This window comes from Monomorium pharaonis, chromosome 7 (assembly GCF_013373865.1).
Source record: "Monomorium pharaonis isolate MP-MQ-018 chromosome 7, ASM1337386v2, whole genome shotgun sequence".
Lineage (NCBI taxonomy): Eukaryota > Metazoa > Arthropoda > Insecta > Hymenoptera > Formicidae > Monomorium > Monomorium pharaonis.
In genome coordinates, this window is record NC_050473.1 from 13,593,801 (window position 1) to 13,609,624 (window position 15,824).

The 15,824-nt window shown below is 33.9% G+C and overlaps 5 protein-coding genes across 7 annotated transcripts; 2 read left to right on the forward strand and 3 right to left on the reverse strand.

Moving 5' to 3' along the window:
* Positions 1–2,069: 2,069 nt before the first annotated feature.
* On the reverse strand, positions 2,070–5,312 carry LOC105832375 (T-complex protein 1 subunit theta). Its single transcript, XM_012673258.3, has 5 exons — positions 5,156–5,312; positions 4,275–4,577; positions 3,492–4,136; positions 2,683–3,123; positions 2,070–2,583 (listed from the first exon to the last, which is right to left on the reverse strand). Exons 1-5 carry the CDS (start codon positions 5,213–5,215, stop codon positions 2,392–2,394), a joined length of 1,641 nt encoding a protein of 546 aa, XP_012528712.1. The 5' UTR covers positions 5,216–5,312; the 3' UTR covers positions 2,070–2,391.
* A 652-nt stretch (positions 5,313–5,964) lies between these two features.
* On the forward strand, positions 5,965–9,093 carry LOC105832377 (phosphatidylglycerophosphatase and protein-tyrosine phosphatase 1). 2 transcript variants are annotated; one of them, XM_012673260.3, is made up of 5 exons: positions 5,965–6,036; positions 7,707–7,849; positions 8,288–8,368; positions 8,480–8,719; positions 8,797–9,093. In XM_012673260.3, exons 1-5 carry the CDS (start codon positions 6,021–6,023, stop codon positions 8,923–8,925), a joined length of 609 nt encoding a protein of 202 aa, XP_012528714.1. In that variant the 5' UTR covers positions 5,965–6,020; the 3' UTR covers positions 8,926–9,093. The 2 variants fall into 2 exon arrangements, with proteins under 2 accessions (XP_012528714.1, XP_012528715.1); XM_012673261.3 differs by lacking the exon at positions 5,965–6,036 and adding an exon at positions 7,453–7,590.
* On the forward strand, positions 5,991–7,093 carry LOC118644059 (mitochondrial GTPase 1). Its single transcript, XM_036289384.1, has one exon. The coding sequence runs from the start codon at positions 6,021–6,023 to the stop codon at positions 7,011–7,013; it is 993 nt and encodes a 330-aa protein (XP_036145277.1). The 5' UTR covers positions 5,991–6,020; the 3' UTR covers positions 7,014–7,093.
* LOC105832374 (alanine--tRNA ligase, mitochondrial) lies at positions 9,087–13,670 on the reverse strand. 2 transcript variants are annotated; one of them, XM_012673257.3, is made up of 12 exons: positions 13,127–13,670; positions 12,890–13,063; positions 12,445–12,785; positions 11,964–12,245; positions 11,745–11,889; positions 11,453–11,625; positions 11,016–11,344; positions 10,630–10,891; positions 10,134–10,529; positions 9,707–10,057; positions 9,437–9,620; positions 9,087–9,328 (listed from the first exon to the last, which is right to left on the reverse strand). In XM_012673257.3, the coding sequence occupies exons 1-12, from the start codon at positions 13,346–13,348 to the stop codon at positions 9,095–9,097; spliced, it is 3,093 nt and encodes a 1,030-aa protein (XP_012528711.1). In that variant the 5' UTR covers positions 13,349–13,670; the 3' UTR covers positions 9,087–9,094. The 2 variants fall into 2 exon arrangements, with proteins under 2 accessions (XP_012528711.1, XP_036145275.1); XM_036289382.1 differs by lacking the exon at positions 13,127–13,670 and having other exon boundaries at positions 12,879–13,006.
* A 414-nt stretch (positions 13,671–14,084) lies between these two features.
* LOC105832373 (alpha- and gamma-adaptin-binding protein p34) lies at positions 14,085–15,790 on the reverse strand. The gene is made up of 6 exons (XM_012673256.3): positions 15,583–15,790; positions 15,327–15,496; positions 15,147–15,261; positions 14,917–15,066; positions 14,729–14,839; positions 14,085–14,652 (listed from the first exon to the last, which is right to left on the reverse strand). The coding sequence occupies exons 1-6, from the start codon at positions 15,644–15,646 to the stop codon at positions 14,480–14,482; spliced, it is 783 nt and encodes a 260-aa protein (XP_012528710.1). The 5' UTR covers positions 15,647–15,790; the 3' UTR covers positions 14,085–14,479.
* Between the last annotated feature and the right edge of the window lie 34 nt (positions 15,791–15,824).

The window sequence follows — 15,824 nt, forward strand, 5'->3', positions numbered from 1 at the left end:
GGCAGCGGCCGTACGTGACTAGGCAGGCAGACTCGGCGGTACTCGGCGCTAGTCGGCGCCACTCGCCACGCCTGCGTACGCCGCGCCGCTGCCGCTACGTTGCTCCGCGCTCCAGTCGCACGTACGCCTCTCCAGCGCCGGTCAGACGCTCCGTCGACTCCGTGCGTGTTTCTGCGTGTCTCGCGTGTTCAGAATTCATTATGCGCAGATACGGTGTTGTGTTGAATGCCATTGTGCTAGCAAACAATACGCGAGATCGTACGTAGCACAGGTATTCATGTGTAAAGCGCGGCGTCGTGCGTTTGCCTACGCGGTTTTGAGTGAAGTGTTTGCGTGCGCATTCGAGTAAGGCCGAAGGCAGAGAACGAGACGTAGATGTCGTACTCGTAGTCGTAGGGTAAGGCAGAGAAAAACGTAAGTCGTAATATACTACTATTCTAGAGTCTAGAATAGTATACTACGACATGTACGACTTACGTTTTTCCTACGACTACGACTGCGACACCGACGTCTCGTTCTCTGCCTTCGGCCTAAAGTGTGAAAAGGATACGTTCGGTAGAATATCGCGAGTGCCAATTAAAGTGCTACTAGTCGTCGTGCGAGTATTACGAAATTCTCGAAACGAATTTGTCTCCGTTTGTTGTATCTCGGCGCGTAATTTTCATTCAAACGGTTTTCCTCGGCCTGCGTTTCCATGAAGTTACGTGACGTCACGCCACTTTCGTGCCAGGTTGATTTTCGCCGCCAATCAGACGAGCCGTCCTTTTCACTTTTTCAAATGTAACGGTCGCGCCAAGTGAAATTCTCGCGCGTAGTTTACGTTTTACTCGTGTGTGATATATTATCCGTAATATCGGGAGTGCCGAATAAGGTGTCGGGCGATCGTTATTAATGTGCGGTTCGAGAAAAGCAGGATGATGTCAGCAGAAAGCGGCATCCATGAATCAAGCGACTCGGTATTAAATATATTATTTTTTTAAGTGATACATTTCTTTACCTGCTTTTGTGTTTGAGTTTAGGAATAATATTTATCACATTTTCAGAATCAAAACGGGAAAAGGAATGTAGCAGTAGCAGCAGCAGCATCAGCAGTAGGAGCAGCGACAGCAATCGGTGAGTGAATTTTTATCAAATCAATTATTTGAATTTATATCACGTTTATGTCGAACAAAATATGTGATAAACGTGATGCGAAATAAAATATTGCTCTCAAGCAACTTTGAGCAGTAGGACAACTACAGTAGAGACTTTTGAACTTGTTGTCATCAAATAAATATGTATTGGGATTCGACTTGAATACAATAATGGCACTTTCATTTCGCTGCCTCGTGAGATTCAAACTATGTTTAAGTTTAGGAATAATATTTATCACATTTTCAGAATCAAAACGGGAAAAGGAATGTAGCAGTAGCAGCAGCAGCATCAGCAGTAGGAGCAGCGACAGCAATCGATGAGTAAATTTTTATCAAATTAATTAATTGAATTTATATCATGTATATGTGGTATTGCACATTTATAGAACACGATTATGCACATTTGCATAAAACAGATTTAAAATATGAATGCATATAATTGTAAAATTTACGGATATGGCATGAAACAGAATCAAATAAACATGGACTTAGCATAGAAGAGACTCAAAAAGTTATGCACATTATCTATGGAATTCATAGATATTTGACTACATAGTACAATGTGCACATTTTGTGCACATAGAAGCGCTGATGGATGAAAATACCTAAAACGACGCGATGACCGCTCTCAGGTTCCTCTCTGATCGCACTAAGAAAACTACAGCATAAATTATTGCACATACTTGCTTTCAAAAATCAAAATTTTTAATTTTGATATAATCATAAAACTATCTCATTTTAAATAAAAAGCACATCAATGCACTTCGTTATTCAAATTTGATTTTTTTATAACCAAAGAAATATTACTATACAGATTCTAGCAACTTTACAGTTTACAAAACCAATTCGTATACTTATTATCAATTACACACTCTTTATTTGGTGATTTTCATTATTCTGTTCAATCAAAGTAATAGAGAAAATGATATCAGACAATACATTTAACAAGTTTATTTAATATATGTTTTTTAATATCCAATATATTTGTTGAATTCAACATTAATATTACAGAAGAATTAATGCAATTTGAAGTTCGACGGATATACTAGATAAAAATATAAAATTGTAGAAATTATTTTCCATTTGTAGAAATAGACAAGTTAGAAAGTATATTCCTTTTCTTTCTAATTAAACCTCAAAAGAATTAAGCATGAACATGGCATTTACTTATATTTGCTCTATTTCAATAAGGTCCCCAAAAACTTAGAAACACAAGTAATGTTTTAAATTAAATGTGAAAATTTGTGGTCTTGCTCTCTTAATCGTCTTCATCGCCTCGAGCGCCTCCCGCTGGAACTTTTGGACCACCCGCTCGTTTTGCCATAATAATTTGATCCACTTTGAGAACCGTACATGCTGCACCAACCGCGTATTTGATCGCCCATTGCTTTGTTAGATACAAATCCAAAATTCCCACCTTGACAGTATCAACCAAAGCTGCGCTTTCACTCTGTAACATAATCCATGTTACATAATTATTGACACATAATTAATATTATTATTTTATATATATATCGGATACATTAAAAAGTACTTTGATAAGACATACATCGATGTCAAAACCATAGTTTTTCTTTCCTTCCTTATGCGCAGCGTAAAGCTTCGATACAAGTTCGGACGCGCGAACACCGCTGCTTTCGGCCAATGTTTTCGGAAATACCTCCAAAGCAGTGGCGAATTTGTGCGCGGCATACTGCTGGAGACCGGGTAGCGTATCCGCATACGCTGCCAGCTGTGCAGCGAGTTCGATTTCCGTAGCACCCGCTCCTGGGACGAATCTGCCGTCTTTCGTAATACCTTTGAAGGTATTGACACCATCATCAATCGCGCGTTCGATGTCGTCCATATAATTCTCGGTCGAACCACGCACAATTACGGTGCTAACACGGCTCTCACATCCCTCCAGTTTAAATACTACTACTATGGTGTCGCCTAATTCATCTATGTACACCGAATCAGCATATCCTAACTCTTCTTTCGATGGAGGCACCTTTAAAAGAAATATTATAATAATTTACTCCGATTAGCTAATTACAATAGTTTATTCTATGAGATAACACATAGCTCCGTATGAAAACGATTAACTTGTAGTGGATTTTCGACCATTCAATCGTAACTTTCATCTCATATAGTATATGCCTCAAATAATCTTATATAAGATTGATTAGAGAGATTGAAGTAATGATTTAAAAAATTTATGATAAGTAGTAACTCATTATTCGGGAATCCATATTTAAAAAATAAGAAAAATAGCTTATATATTCTAATACATGCAATTATGTGTACATCAGATAATAGGCATCATATGTAAGGCACTGAAAACTGTCGGATAGACTCAATTAAAGCAAATAAATTTACCAGCTTAGAGAGCGCGGTGGCACCAACGGTCTTGCATAGTCGTCTGACGTCGAATTTGCTCGGAATACGAACGGCCATCAAGTTATACTTGTTCATGTAGTGAAGGGCCATGCTGCCGAATTTTCCACCGGACACCACCACATTGGCGCCGCTATCGGCGATCGCTTTGATCTGATTTTCCAGTAGCGATTCTTCGCCGCGCGAAAATTTCAACAGCTCGTCGGCCGATTTAATCAATACGGTGCCTTTGGTCTCGGTTTGAATGATATCAACAGCACAGGTGTAAACCGCAATGTTTGCACAGATTTTCTTCGTAACATCTCCCTCCACTTGACGCTTGAATACCATACCTTGCATCACTTGAGAGTTGCCCAAACCGCCTCCGAGTATCTTACAAACTCGTACATTATCGACGTTAAATGTCGTTTTTTCCGGTAAAATGGAGATGCAAGCTTTAGTGACAAGATGAGCAAGGACATCTTCATTTCCATACTGTTTACTCATAATAGTACTCCTGATTCCCTTCCTCACTTGTTCCTCGTTTCGTACATCTTTCACTTCGTGAACAATTAGGGTCGGTAAGATTTCAAGTGCTTTGTTCAAAACATTCTCGTAACCTTCAATAATCTCTGAAGTTGTAATGCCCTGTAATTAAAAAATCAGAATATAAATTATCTCAATTACATGTATAAATTATTGCTGAAAAAAAAATTTTATATTTTAAATATGAAGTAAACACTCCTTGCTAATATATTAAACCAACTAAATACTGTAAAGCAGTACCAAACGAAGCAATCCTTCTGCAGCATGAAGCAGCTCTCCAGCGAAGATAATAACAAAGTTTGTTCCATCTCCTGCTTCAGCTTCCTGCATTTTTGATGCCAAGACTAATAACTTGGCAGCTGGATGTTCAACTTCTAACTCATTGACAATTGTCACTGCATCATTAGTGACAAACAGCTTCTCAATATGATTAATGACCATCTTATTCATGCCATTAGGACCATATGCACTCCTTACAGTATCCGCAAATTGTTTGCAGGCTGTGATATTTCTATAGACTGCTTCTTCGAGGCCAGAAAAGTACTTAAAATATGAAATAACAAACTCATCAAAATCTTGAATGATCAAATCTTAACATGGAAAGTCTATTTTTTCTAACAATTGCATTATGTATATAAAACCTAGAGATTTTTAAAAAGTTGCATGGATAGAAATCAGTTAGACCAAATACTATTGATTGAACCCTAAAAAGATTTTCTATATTATTTTTTAAGATAAGGAATAACATGCCAGAGAGGGTAGAAAGTTAATTTTTATGTTTTGGCATTTGCTACAGACATAAAGTTCATAAAAATTTTTGAAAGCTTTGATAATACATGCACACGCACGCACACATGCATCTAAAAATGATTCATTCTAAATATTTTATTCAAGTTTGATTTCCTAAATCAAGTTATAACATTTCAAGCATCGTTGGCGAAAGTTGCCCTTTGGTGATGTCACAAATTCTCGGCTACGGTGAATTCCTAAAATTTCCATAAAAGGCGAAAACGCGAACCGGTCCCTTTCTTGCGCATCCTTCCGGAGAGGGTAAGCATCGTCAAAGGAACGGCGGTTCGTCGCGTGTACACGGTAGTCGTGAAACATGAGAAATCACTTACGCGGGCTCCATCCTTGAGCATCTGCGCCATGCCGGGCGCCTTCGGTATGTGCATAGCCATTTTCGTCAGAGATTTCGAAAAATATCCTCACGCGTGACACCACGTTCTCTCGTTTGCACTCGTTTGGCTCTGAACAAACTGGACTAGAAAGGGTGGTAATCTCCTATGTGGAAAGATATAAAATGAAGCGCCTCTAGTAGAGGCTGGCATCAATTAAATCAATATGGCGTTTTTTAAATGCATTTTGGGAGATTATTTCTTTAAATAAAAATTATCTTTATTATACATACATAATTGCAAAAGAAATTAATTTAATTAATTAATAACTAAATATAACGAGAACATAGCATCAAATAAAAAGATGCTCTTTTATATATTTTTATGTAAATACTATATTATATTAATTATTATATTATATTATAATTTTTGTATTTTATATATTTTATATTAGCTGAAAACTCCTGAATACTATTTTGTAAAATGCTAATTTGTCCTAATGGAAATGTGCCTTTGCACGGATCATGCGCCTTTTGATTTGACCAAGTAACCAATAAAAAAAATCTGCGATAACCTATGTGCTCTGGCATTTGTGGGCATTTTTCTCACATACTCCAATATACCTTTGAATTAACGTCAATGTTCAATTTATGATACGTATTTGAGAACAAATTTCGAAGAATTCCTTTCTAGGTATTTTTATGAAGCACACAAACGTCATTGTTTTATTCCTGGCAATAAACATTCATCTCATTCGAGCTATTGTCAGTCTAATTCCAACTAGTCACGTGTATCGGATGTTTTAGAATTTACGGGAAGGAACGATCAATTTGAGGACGTAGAAAACGTACACCGAAGGCACGGCACAATGACGAACACAGGAGGTAAAGTAGTCGCAAATTTGCGACAAACGTTCGTGTCGCCAAATGTGTTACGATGGTTCCCCGGGCATATGACGAAGGGTCTGAGACAGATGCAACAGCGATTGAAAAATATCGATTGTATTCTAGAAGTTCATGACGCGCGAGTGCCAATATCCGGACGTTATGCTGACTTTAGCAGGACTCTGACTGGCTTGAAGCCACACATTTTCATATTGAATAAAAAAGACTTGGCTGACACGAGACTTACGAAAACTATAGTTTCTACATTGAACAGAGAAGGACTGTCCAACATACTTTTTACGAATCTGAAGAGTCAACACTGTAAAGACATGAAGCAGATCTTGCCCCTCGCCAAGAAATTGATGTTAAATTCGCAGCGTTACAATAGAACAGCAGAAGAGTCTTTCTCCATGATGGTCATTGGCGTGCCCAATGTTGGAAAGTCTTCTCTGATTAATCGCTTGAGAAGCAATCATCTTCACCTGGGCAAAGCTACTCACGTTGGCGCAACTGCTGGAGTCACACGTTCCGTACTGACTCACATAAAAATATCTGAAGATCCAATAGTATATCTGATTGACACTCCGGGTATCCTAGCTCCTTCTATTACAGACATTCATGCTGGTTTCAAGTTGGCATTAGTGGGGTGTCTACAGGATCATATAGTGGGATCGCAACTACTTGCAGATTATCTACTGTTCTGGCTAAATAAGAACAATCGTTTTGAATACGTAGAGAAATTAGATTTGCCAGAACCAAATGACAATATATTGCATGTGCTTACGTTTATTGCCGCAAAGTTGGGGAAAACTACAAAAGTAAAGAACGTCCGCGACGGACGATTAGAAGTCAAGCCCGATTTAAAATCTGCAGCGGATTACTTTATTAGTTTATTTAGGAAAGGAGCTTTAGGATCTTATTGTTTAGATATAGATTTACTAGAAACGTCACAAAACCGTGAAGCTAGCTTAGCCTGATAATATATAAATACATTTGTATATATTTATTAATGAAAGTAATTATTAATTCAAAGAAAATACAAATCTTCATAATTTTATATGATATTTAATACTTGAATGATCCTAAGTATTGAATCCCAAATACTAGAAAACAACTTTGATTAAGTTACTTTTTTACTGTATCTTGTACAAAATCAAGTAACTTTTGATTATAATCAAGATGTTAGATTTTACTTTAAACTTGTACATGTTCCAAAAAAAATTATATTTTTTTATAACAGAATAAACAAAATCTTTATAAAAATCTTTATAAATGTATGGAAATGTAACTGCTAGCCAAAGAAGAATATTGCATCAGTCACTTGCCCCACCAGTCTTCTGAACTTTCCTGTTACTTTCTAGTTTCTTTGGTATTCCCTGCCAAGAAGTAGGCCAAACGTGTCATATGTCAATTCACTTCTTTTTCATCTTTAATTTTTTGTGTTATCTATGAAATTTACACGAAAATGATACATGTTACACTGTATGACACAACGTAATCGGAAAATTAAATAAGATTGACTCACTTGACTCTAAAAACCAGATTTACCGTTATGTATGTCGATCGGAAATATCAAGGCTAAAACTGATGAATTTTTATGTTTTTCAAACTTACAAAAGGTCTTTTGAATCGTTACTCAAGCTAACACTTTTCTCTCAATTGATTTCTAGCGAAAATGTTCGCGAGAGTAACGTTCTATCCAACTTTGTTTTATAACGTCGTTATGGAAAAGATTACATCTCGGAATTGGTATGATAGAATAGATGAGACCGTTATATTGGGCGCCTTACCGTTTCGGCGGACAGCTAAGCAAGTATGTTTCTGTATATTTTTCTTGACAAATTCTATATATTTTTATGATAAAAATTATGCATTTCAAATATTAATAAGATTCAAGATTACTTCAATTAAAATAAGTATCTTGCACATTTATGCCTTTATAGCTTTCCGTTTTATCTTCTCATTTTATCTTTGTTTATTTTTTATTAAATATCAAACAATGTCATAAAACAGATATTGTTATAATATTTAGTGTATTTTAATTCATGATATGTATTTCTTCTATATAATAATTATATTAAGAGAGTACATATCCTTTCATTTCTTTCTCTTTTTCCTTCTCTCTCCGATCTTAAATATATCAGTTATTAGAATAAATAAATTTCATGTAATAGTCGCTAAATTATAAGTCTATAATTTGAATAACATTATTACATATAATTTACATTTTATACTTTCGTTTTTTATTCAGTTAATTGATGATGAAAATATCAAGGCTGTCGTGTCAATGAATGAGGACTATGAATTGTCTTTATTGTCCAACACGGAGAAGGTGCGCGACAATAAGACTTAAATTTTGAGAATAAACTAGTTTGGTGAGAGCTAGTGTAAAATAATCTTATGCATAGCTCTAGATAATATTCTTTTTTTTTTGTCTCTCTAGGAATGGCACAGACACAATGTAGAATTTTTGCAGTTGTCTACAACAGACATCTTTCAAGCACCTTCTCAAGAAAAACTGCAAGACGGTGTAAACTTTATCAATAAATTCCGCAATATATCAAGTAGGAAATTAGGCGATTCAAGTATTATTGATGGTCATGAACAACTTGGCACGGTTTATGTTCATTGTAAAGCAGGAAGAACAAGAAGTGCAACATTGGTCGCATGCTATTTAATAACAGTGAGATCAGATAGTTTAAGTATAAAATTAAAAGATTTTGGTTATCTGACAGTGAAATATTCTTCTCGTTTTTCTAGAAAAACAATTGGACACCTGAAGAGGCAGTAGATTACATGCGAACGAAAAGACCACACATATTGCTCCATACGCCACAATGGTCCGCGCTAAACCTGTTTTACGCGAGACATGTTCAATCTATGTCCTAGTTAAAATTTTTATATATTTTGTTGATATTTATATGAATTTATATTATCTATAAGATATATAAACAGATTTAAAAAGCGAATTTATTTAGATACTGCACTAAATTTTACACATATGTCAATCCGAAAAGAAGGAGAATGAACAGAAGAAATACAATACAAAATAAATTATTTACTGATTCTTATTATTAGCAGTCTCAACTTTCTTTACATGTATGGATGCAAATTTAGTAGCTTCAATAATTGCTTTTTCTATGTATATCTGAAAATTCTGTGATACTTTTGTAGATTTCATACTTGCAACTAACATAGGTTTGAATCCCTTAATAGATCCATGCTCTGCATTAAAGATTTGAAGGACAATATCCATCCAAGTTTGTGCATTAAATGCATTAGAAACCATTTCCTACATACAATAATAAACATTTTATGTATCTAAATTACTTTTTTAAATATACATTATGTATTATTATGATTTATATTAAAATACTGCGAATATATGAATAAAATATACCTGTGGCATAGAACACCTTGCCTTTACAAATCCATTCGTACAAGATAGAATTAATATTGGTATCCCAGAAAAGAGGGATATGACTTCATGCAATGACAAATATGTAGGATTTTTATTCAGGCAATACACGATAAAACAAGATGACGAATTCGTAGCATTAGTGATTTCACGAGTTATCAAATTCCTAGACAATATCATTAATAAGTATTATTTAGAATTAAATGGATTATGCATATATGTATATTTTTTTTATGTATATATTTTACATACTTTTCAATTTCTTTCTCTCGTAACCACACCGTCTTGTTCAAATTCTCCAAATGTGTTAAACATTTTTCTTTAATTAAGTAAGGTACTTGTACGTGATGATCATTAATTTTTTGTTTTATTCGATTTATTTCCGCATTAAATAATTCATATGTAAATTTGTCACTTTGCAAAGTGCCTTCTAGCTCTGCAATTCTCTGACATATCTTTTCACCAGCTTGCTGCATACGTAAGGCCTCTGGACCAACAACAGCTTTAATAATACGCTTTGTTGCTCCCTTTGAAGTATATGTTGAAAAGCAAAAGTGTTGCAATACACCTGTATTATGAACATGTGTACCGCAACATGGTTCCCTAAAGAAACATCGATACATTAATGTCAAATCCATTTCAGAAAATTTGTTAGTATTTAAAATTCAAACTCACTAACTTCGCTTTCAAATCGTCGGTGTTGATTTCTACAATTCTAATGCCTGTATAAGGATATATTTCTCCTGGCACCAATGTAATATTATTTTGCTTTAGCAATTCAAGAGAATTTACAGTTTGTACAATTATTGTGGCATATGACTGTATAATGTTGTTAATGCGACCTTCTATTGCTTTTATTTGTTCTGACGTAAGTTGTTCGCCAAATGAATTAAACTGAAATTTTAAACTATCTGTATCAACTACACATCCACGTTGATAAATTACTTGCATAACTTGCTTTAAGGCTGCATTTAATAAATGTGCCGCTGTATGGTGTTTCATTGCTCCAACACGAATATTTGGTTCTATATTAACTAAGCAATCATCCCCTATTTGTAAATGCAAATCTGATATGCTAGAAAATAAATTTGTGTATTGATTACATTTTACAATAAAAAGTTATAATTAAAATAAATTTTATAATTATCTAAATATCTTTAAAATGTGACACTTACGGTAAATCTGCTTTGATGAAATGTCCGGAATGAATTACATAGCCATTTACTTTTGTAACATTATCTATATTAAAAAATAGATTTTTAATACTAATGTTTCCTTTATCTGAAACTTGGCCACCTTCCAATGAATAACATACAGTTTTGTCCAATATAATACCAATCTCATCTGTACTGCTTAATATCTCGCCGATATTTATAGATATTTTATTGTTATTAATTTTTGTAATATTGGAATTGTCTTTACTTGCAACTAATTCTCCTACAAAATAAATATTTAGTTTTAGAATTGCATTGTGCAATTTTATCGGAATAAAAAAAAATATATGTGTGTGTGTATGTGTATGTGTGTGTGTGTGTGTGTGTGGTTTACTTAATAATATTACCATTGAGAATAACACCAACGAGTTTACTGTTAAGTACTGGAAATTCATAAGTATTGCCATCATATCTATAATTGTACTTGAATAAATCATCCGTCTTAGGTACATGATTCTTTTCAAGTATTCCCAAAGATTCTTTAGTAATTACAGTGCTATGTTTGTCTAATCCAATTCTTGATTGATATCTTCGATTATTAAGCTGTTCTTCAAAATCCATTTCATCAAAGTATAAAGATTCGATTTGTGCTAATTCTGCTATAATTTCTGAATTAAGGCCGTATGTATCGTACAATTTAAATGCAACAGTTCCCGGTAACACATTGGTTTTGTGTCTATAAATTTACGAATTATAAATTGTAACATTATGAATTATTATATTTATTTATATTAATCATTATTAATGTCACGTAAAAGATATAATTAAAAGAACTACATCTTACAATTCTTTCAATATGGATTGTAGATATTTATAACCATCCATTAGACCGGGAGCCATCCAATCGGTGATTGCTATTAATTCGGGACGGGTTTCAATCATCTTATTCCACATTTTACCAGAAGTATTATGTAATCTCCTTACTAGATCTTCTTCAAAGTCTATTATTCTTTGTACCTAATAAATCGCATTCAGCAACATTGAAATCATATAAAATATGTCTCAATAAAAAAATGTACTTCTTAATAATTTTATTTTAATATATATCTTAATAGTTCTAATTCTAATTATTTTACCTGTTTTAGATTAGTATGCAATTCTGGATAAGCTATACCCAGATTATCAATTACGCTGTAAGCAAGTTCTGAAACTATTCCACGTTTTCTGAAGACTTTCTCCCCTACATCTATCGCTTTCCGCAATACTTTCCGCAGCTTTGGACTGAAATTACATACATACACCATATTATATATTTGACATTCACATATGTAAAATTATAAATACTAAAATCATACTGTTGTTCCGGTAACATGTTATCAGCCAATGCAACCGTAATCATTCTTGCATGATCAGCTAAAATTCTGTAACTATAGTCAATTTTGCTTGTATTATCATCACCAAATGTTCCTTTATATTCTGGTGCATTGGAGTGCTTTTGTATTGCATCAAACAATGGCTGGAAAAGATCAGTATCATAATTTGATTTTTTCCCTTGTAATAATGTAACTAATCGCTCAAATCCCATGCCTGTATCAACATGATGGTTTGGTAAAGGTACTATACATCCATTTGCAAGCCTGACATAAAATATTATGATATTGAATAGGCTATGCAATTTTGTATTAACTGATACAAATAAGCTCTTTATAGTATTACAAAATTTTTAATATTTAATTCAATATATAGATATAAAAAATATTATCAAAAGCATGCTGTATAAAATAATTTTAAAAAATTAAAACAAAAAGAAGTTTATAACAAAAATTGATAAATCACCTTTCATATTGTATAAAAACTATATTCCACAATTCCATAAGATCAGCATATCCTTTATTGACTCGTCCAGCTTGATTAGTCGATCGTTTCATAAAGTCCACATGTATTTCTGTACAAGACCCACAAGGGCCTGATATCCCCATTTCCCAAAAATTATCTCGTATACCAAAAGGTAAAACTTTATATTCTGGAAGGCCAAGTCTTAACCAAATATCCTTGCACTCCAGATCTGGACTCAAACCTAGTTCTTCGTCACCACCAAAATATGTTACATACAAACATTCTTTGGGTATGCCATATACATTTGTTAACAGATTCCAAGCGTATAAGCAAGCATCCTCCTAAGAGTAGTCAGATTCTTTATCACATTGTACCTTATTACTATCATTATATAAGTATTATGAGTACAGATAACAGGGTAAATGTAACATTACTTTTTGTATACCTTAAAATAATCTCCAAAGGACCAATTGCCAAGCATTTCAAAGAAAGTGTGATGATAACTGTCATTGCCAACGGCACTTAAATCATTATGTTTTCCACCGACTCTGATACATTTTTGCGAGTTCACAGCCTTTGTTACAGGAGGTTTGTAATAATCTAAGAAAATCCCTTTAAACTGAAAAAGAAACGTTAACATGCTTATTATTGGAGACTAACCTTTCAAGATTGAGAAACGTACTTGATTCATGCCAGCATTGATAAATGCCAGGGACTGATCGGTGATCGGAAAGACGGGACTGGACCGAATAAAACTGTGCTTTAAATCTTTCGTGAAATAATCTAAAAATTCGTTCCTAATCAGGTTAGCCGGTTTGTTGCTCGCAAACTGGCTGTACGGGCGAATAAATGTAAAAAAAATCCTCCTCGTGATAGAATTCGTCATCATTCGTAAATAACGCATAATACCAAATAATCATCAAACAATTTAATTTTCATAAAACAATGTAGAGGTCCATGTGCATGCACCGAGAGTCATCGCGCTGCACAGCTAAGCAGGCACTCTTGTAGTTGTAGTTGTAGTATCTCCGTCCGAGCCGTCCAAGCTCCAAATGGCTACACCGGCTACACGCAGCATCGTGCACATAATCAATTCTAAATGATCTATTATTATACCCAACGACATTTAATTTCTCAAAACTATAAATATGATGATGAGGTAATAAAAAAATGAGTAAAAATTTTACTTTGAAAATCCCACTTAAGTTTGACATTCACTTAATTCTTTCAAGCTTTGTGCTGTTATGTGTCTAAATTCAGAAATTGGTCGCTGAACTTGAATATCTGAATTGATAAGCAAATATTTCAGAATTATCATTCAGATGTACATACATATACTCTAATGATTAATTATTTTTTCCCAGAATATATAAAAATAAAAAAAACATTTTAATGTTTTTTTCTACCTTTTCTTATTTGCTTACTAAAAATTCAATATAAAAATTTCTCAATTTTCCTTAAACAAAATGATTTTATTAAAAAATACACAGTATTATATATATATATATATATATATATATATATATATATATATACACTACACTTTAAATAATATTAAATGCACTCTGTACATAATTCAATAACTGTATCCTGCAAATTTGTTTTTGAAAAACTATGAATACTGTTGTCATATTTGTCATATATATATATAACTTTTTAAATAATCATACAAATATTTTCTAAACACTTTAAGAATAACGAGAGAATTTTTAGACTTGTAAGAGTAATGAAAATTGACTTGTGATCCGATGTATATAGAGAAAGTGCCAAAATACAATATACAGAGTGTTAATACACATATCAATTACTATTTAAAAGACATATGATTTTAACAATACATAAAATACTCTACCTTTATATTATACATGAAATACTATACATTTAAGTTATATGTGAAACTTTTTTTAGAACGCTTTCTTTCATTTACATATTCTTGATGCGCACATCGTCACCAGTCTTTATACAAATTTCGTACAAATCATTCAGAATCGAAAAATTAAAGCGAGTTATAGCTAATATAGTACAACGAATCTTTTTAATCTTCGATTTCTAAAAGATCACCACCCATAGCTTTCCAAAAGGCGGTGACTACTTGTTCTGCCACTAGGCGCCTTTCGTTTGTTGGTAAGGACGCCGCGTGTTCCCTCATAGCCATTAATTGACCGTACAACTCCCCAAAGTCCACATTTTCGTCACCCATAATGCCATCTGTAAATTTCAAAACTAATATAAAAGAGCCAGCTCTTTATAGAGTCACTTTTATGTTTTCTGTATTTGTACTAACCAAGCATATCTTGCATGCGTAATGTTTCCGAAGGATCACGCGTTAATCGAATATTTTCAAATTGCTCTTCAATGTCATTTACTTCCAGTGCTTGCCCTGTACATGATTTGTCTGTAATAAAACAATTTAATATCCATATCTATGTGGAAAGAATATGAGTCTTAAGTAACAGAAATTTGATCTATTACCTTTAAGTACAATATTAGGCCACATGTGAGCATGTAGAGCTTCTATGATCCTCTCAATGCCATATTTGTTACCCTCTGTATCACATTCCAAATCTCCTATTGGTTCCAACTCAACCAATTCAAATTTCTTGTGCAAACACCAATTTATAACTAAAACGTACAAGAGACATTATTCTATGTATAATATGGAAATAATGTTGTATTAAATTAACATTCTTTATTGCTCTTACTTTTATCTCGCAAAGGCGAGTTTGATATAGAACTGCAGGAAAACAACAGAACCTCCGCTGCTGTCAACAAAGTAGTAAAGGATGCCAATTGCTCCAGCTCCTCGTCAACCTTATCCTATAGAAATCAATTGCCGTCAACATATGTTCATCTAATTGGTAAATTCCCATTATGTCTCTTACTGCCTGTGGGTCGTGGTATATGATCAATGCGTCGACTTCTTCCACTGGAACTGTAAGGGACAAGTTTTCTACAGCACACACCAAGACTTGTGATGTATAATACTTGTTGTCAATGTTCCATAAGTAGTTGACAATCTCGTCTTCCTCGGATAGACGTTCTGCTCCTATGCCTGCATTAAAAACGCATATGAAATAAAATTAAGTAGAACAGTATAATCATTTATGAAGAATTAGAAGAATATCTCCTTCTACTCACTTTCTGCGATTTCCTTAGCCTTCCCTTCCTTCGTACTAACAATCAGTACTCGAGGTAGATTCATTGTAGAAAGAAATCGAGCACGTGCTGAAAAATAATCAATAATCTTCAAATTGCGATTGTTAGACGCAAATTAATCTCAACAGCAAGCTAAAGATCAGGTTAGGTCGTATAAATATGCATCACAATTCACAATGCGTCAAATTGCTAGAGGTTCGCGGAAGATCCGCGGCGGAGCCCGC

Coding starts and splice junctions, on each gene's coding strand:
- LOC118644059 (XM_036289384.1), top strand. CDS start 6,021: ATGACGAACACAGGAGGTAAAGTAGTCGCAAATTTGCGACAAACGTTC.
- LOC105832375 (XM_012673258.3), bottom strand. CDS start 5,215: ATGGCTATGCACATACCGAAGGCGCCCGGCATGGCGCAGATGCTCAAG. Junction 4,578..5,155: donor TGCTCAAGGATGGAGCCCGC/GTAAGTGATTTC, acceptor TCATATTTTAAG/TACTTTTCTGGCCTCGAAGA. Junction 2,584..2,682: donor ACTATGGTTTTGACATCGAT/GTATGTCTTATC, acceptor ATTATGTTACAG/AGTGAAAGCGCAGCTTTGGT.
- LOC105832373 (XM_012673256.3), bottom strand. CDS start 15,646: ATGAATCTACCTCGAGTACTGATTGTTAGTACGAAGGAAGGGAAGGCT. Junction 15,497..15,582: donor GGCTAAGGAAATCGCAGAAA/GTGAGTAGAAGG, acceptor TTTTTAATGCAG/GCATAGGAGCAGAACGTCTA. Junction 14,840..14,916: donor GCCTAATATTGTACTTAAAG/GTAATAGATCAA, acceptor GTTTTATTACAG/ACAAATCATGTACAGGGCAA.
- LOC105832377 (XM_012673260.3), top strand. Junction 8,369..8,479: donor TATTGTCCAACACGGAGAAG/GTGCGCGACAAT, acceptor TTGTCTCTCTAG/GAATGGCACAGACACAATGT. Junction 8,720..8,796: donor TCGCATGCTATTTAATAACA/GTGAGATCAGAT, acceptor TCGTTTTTCTAG/AAAAACAATTGGACACCTGA.
- LOC105832374 (XM_012673257.3), bottom strand. CDS start 13,348: ATGCGTTATTTACGAATGATGACGAATTCTATCACGAGGAGGATTTTT. Junction 10,530..10,629: donor TTCATCAAAGCAGATTTACC/GTAAGTGTCACA, acceptor TTTATTTTCTAG/CATATCAGATTTGCATTTAC. Junction 9,329..9,436: donor CAAGGTGTTCTATGCCACAG/GTATATTTTATT, acceptor TATTGTATGTAG/GAAATGGTTTCTAATGCATT.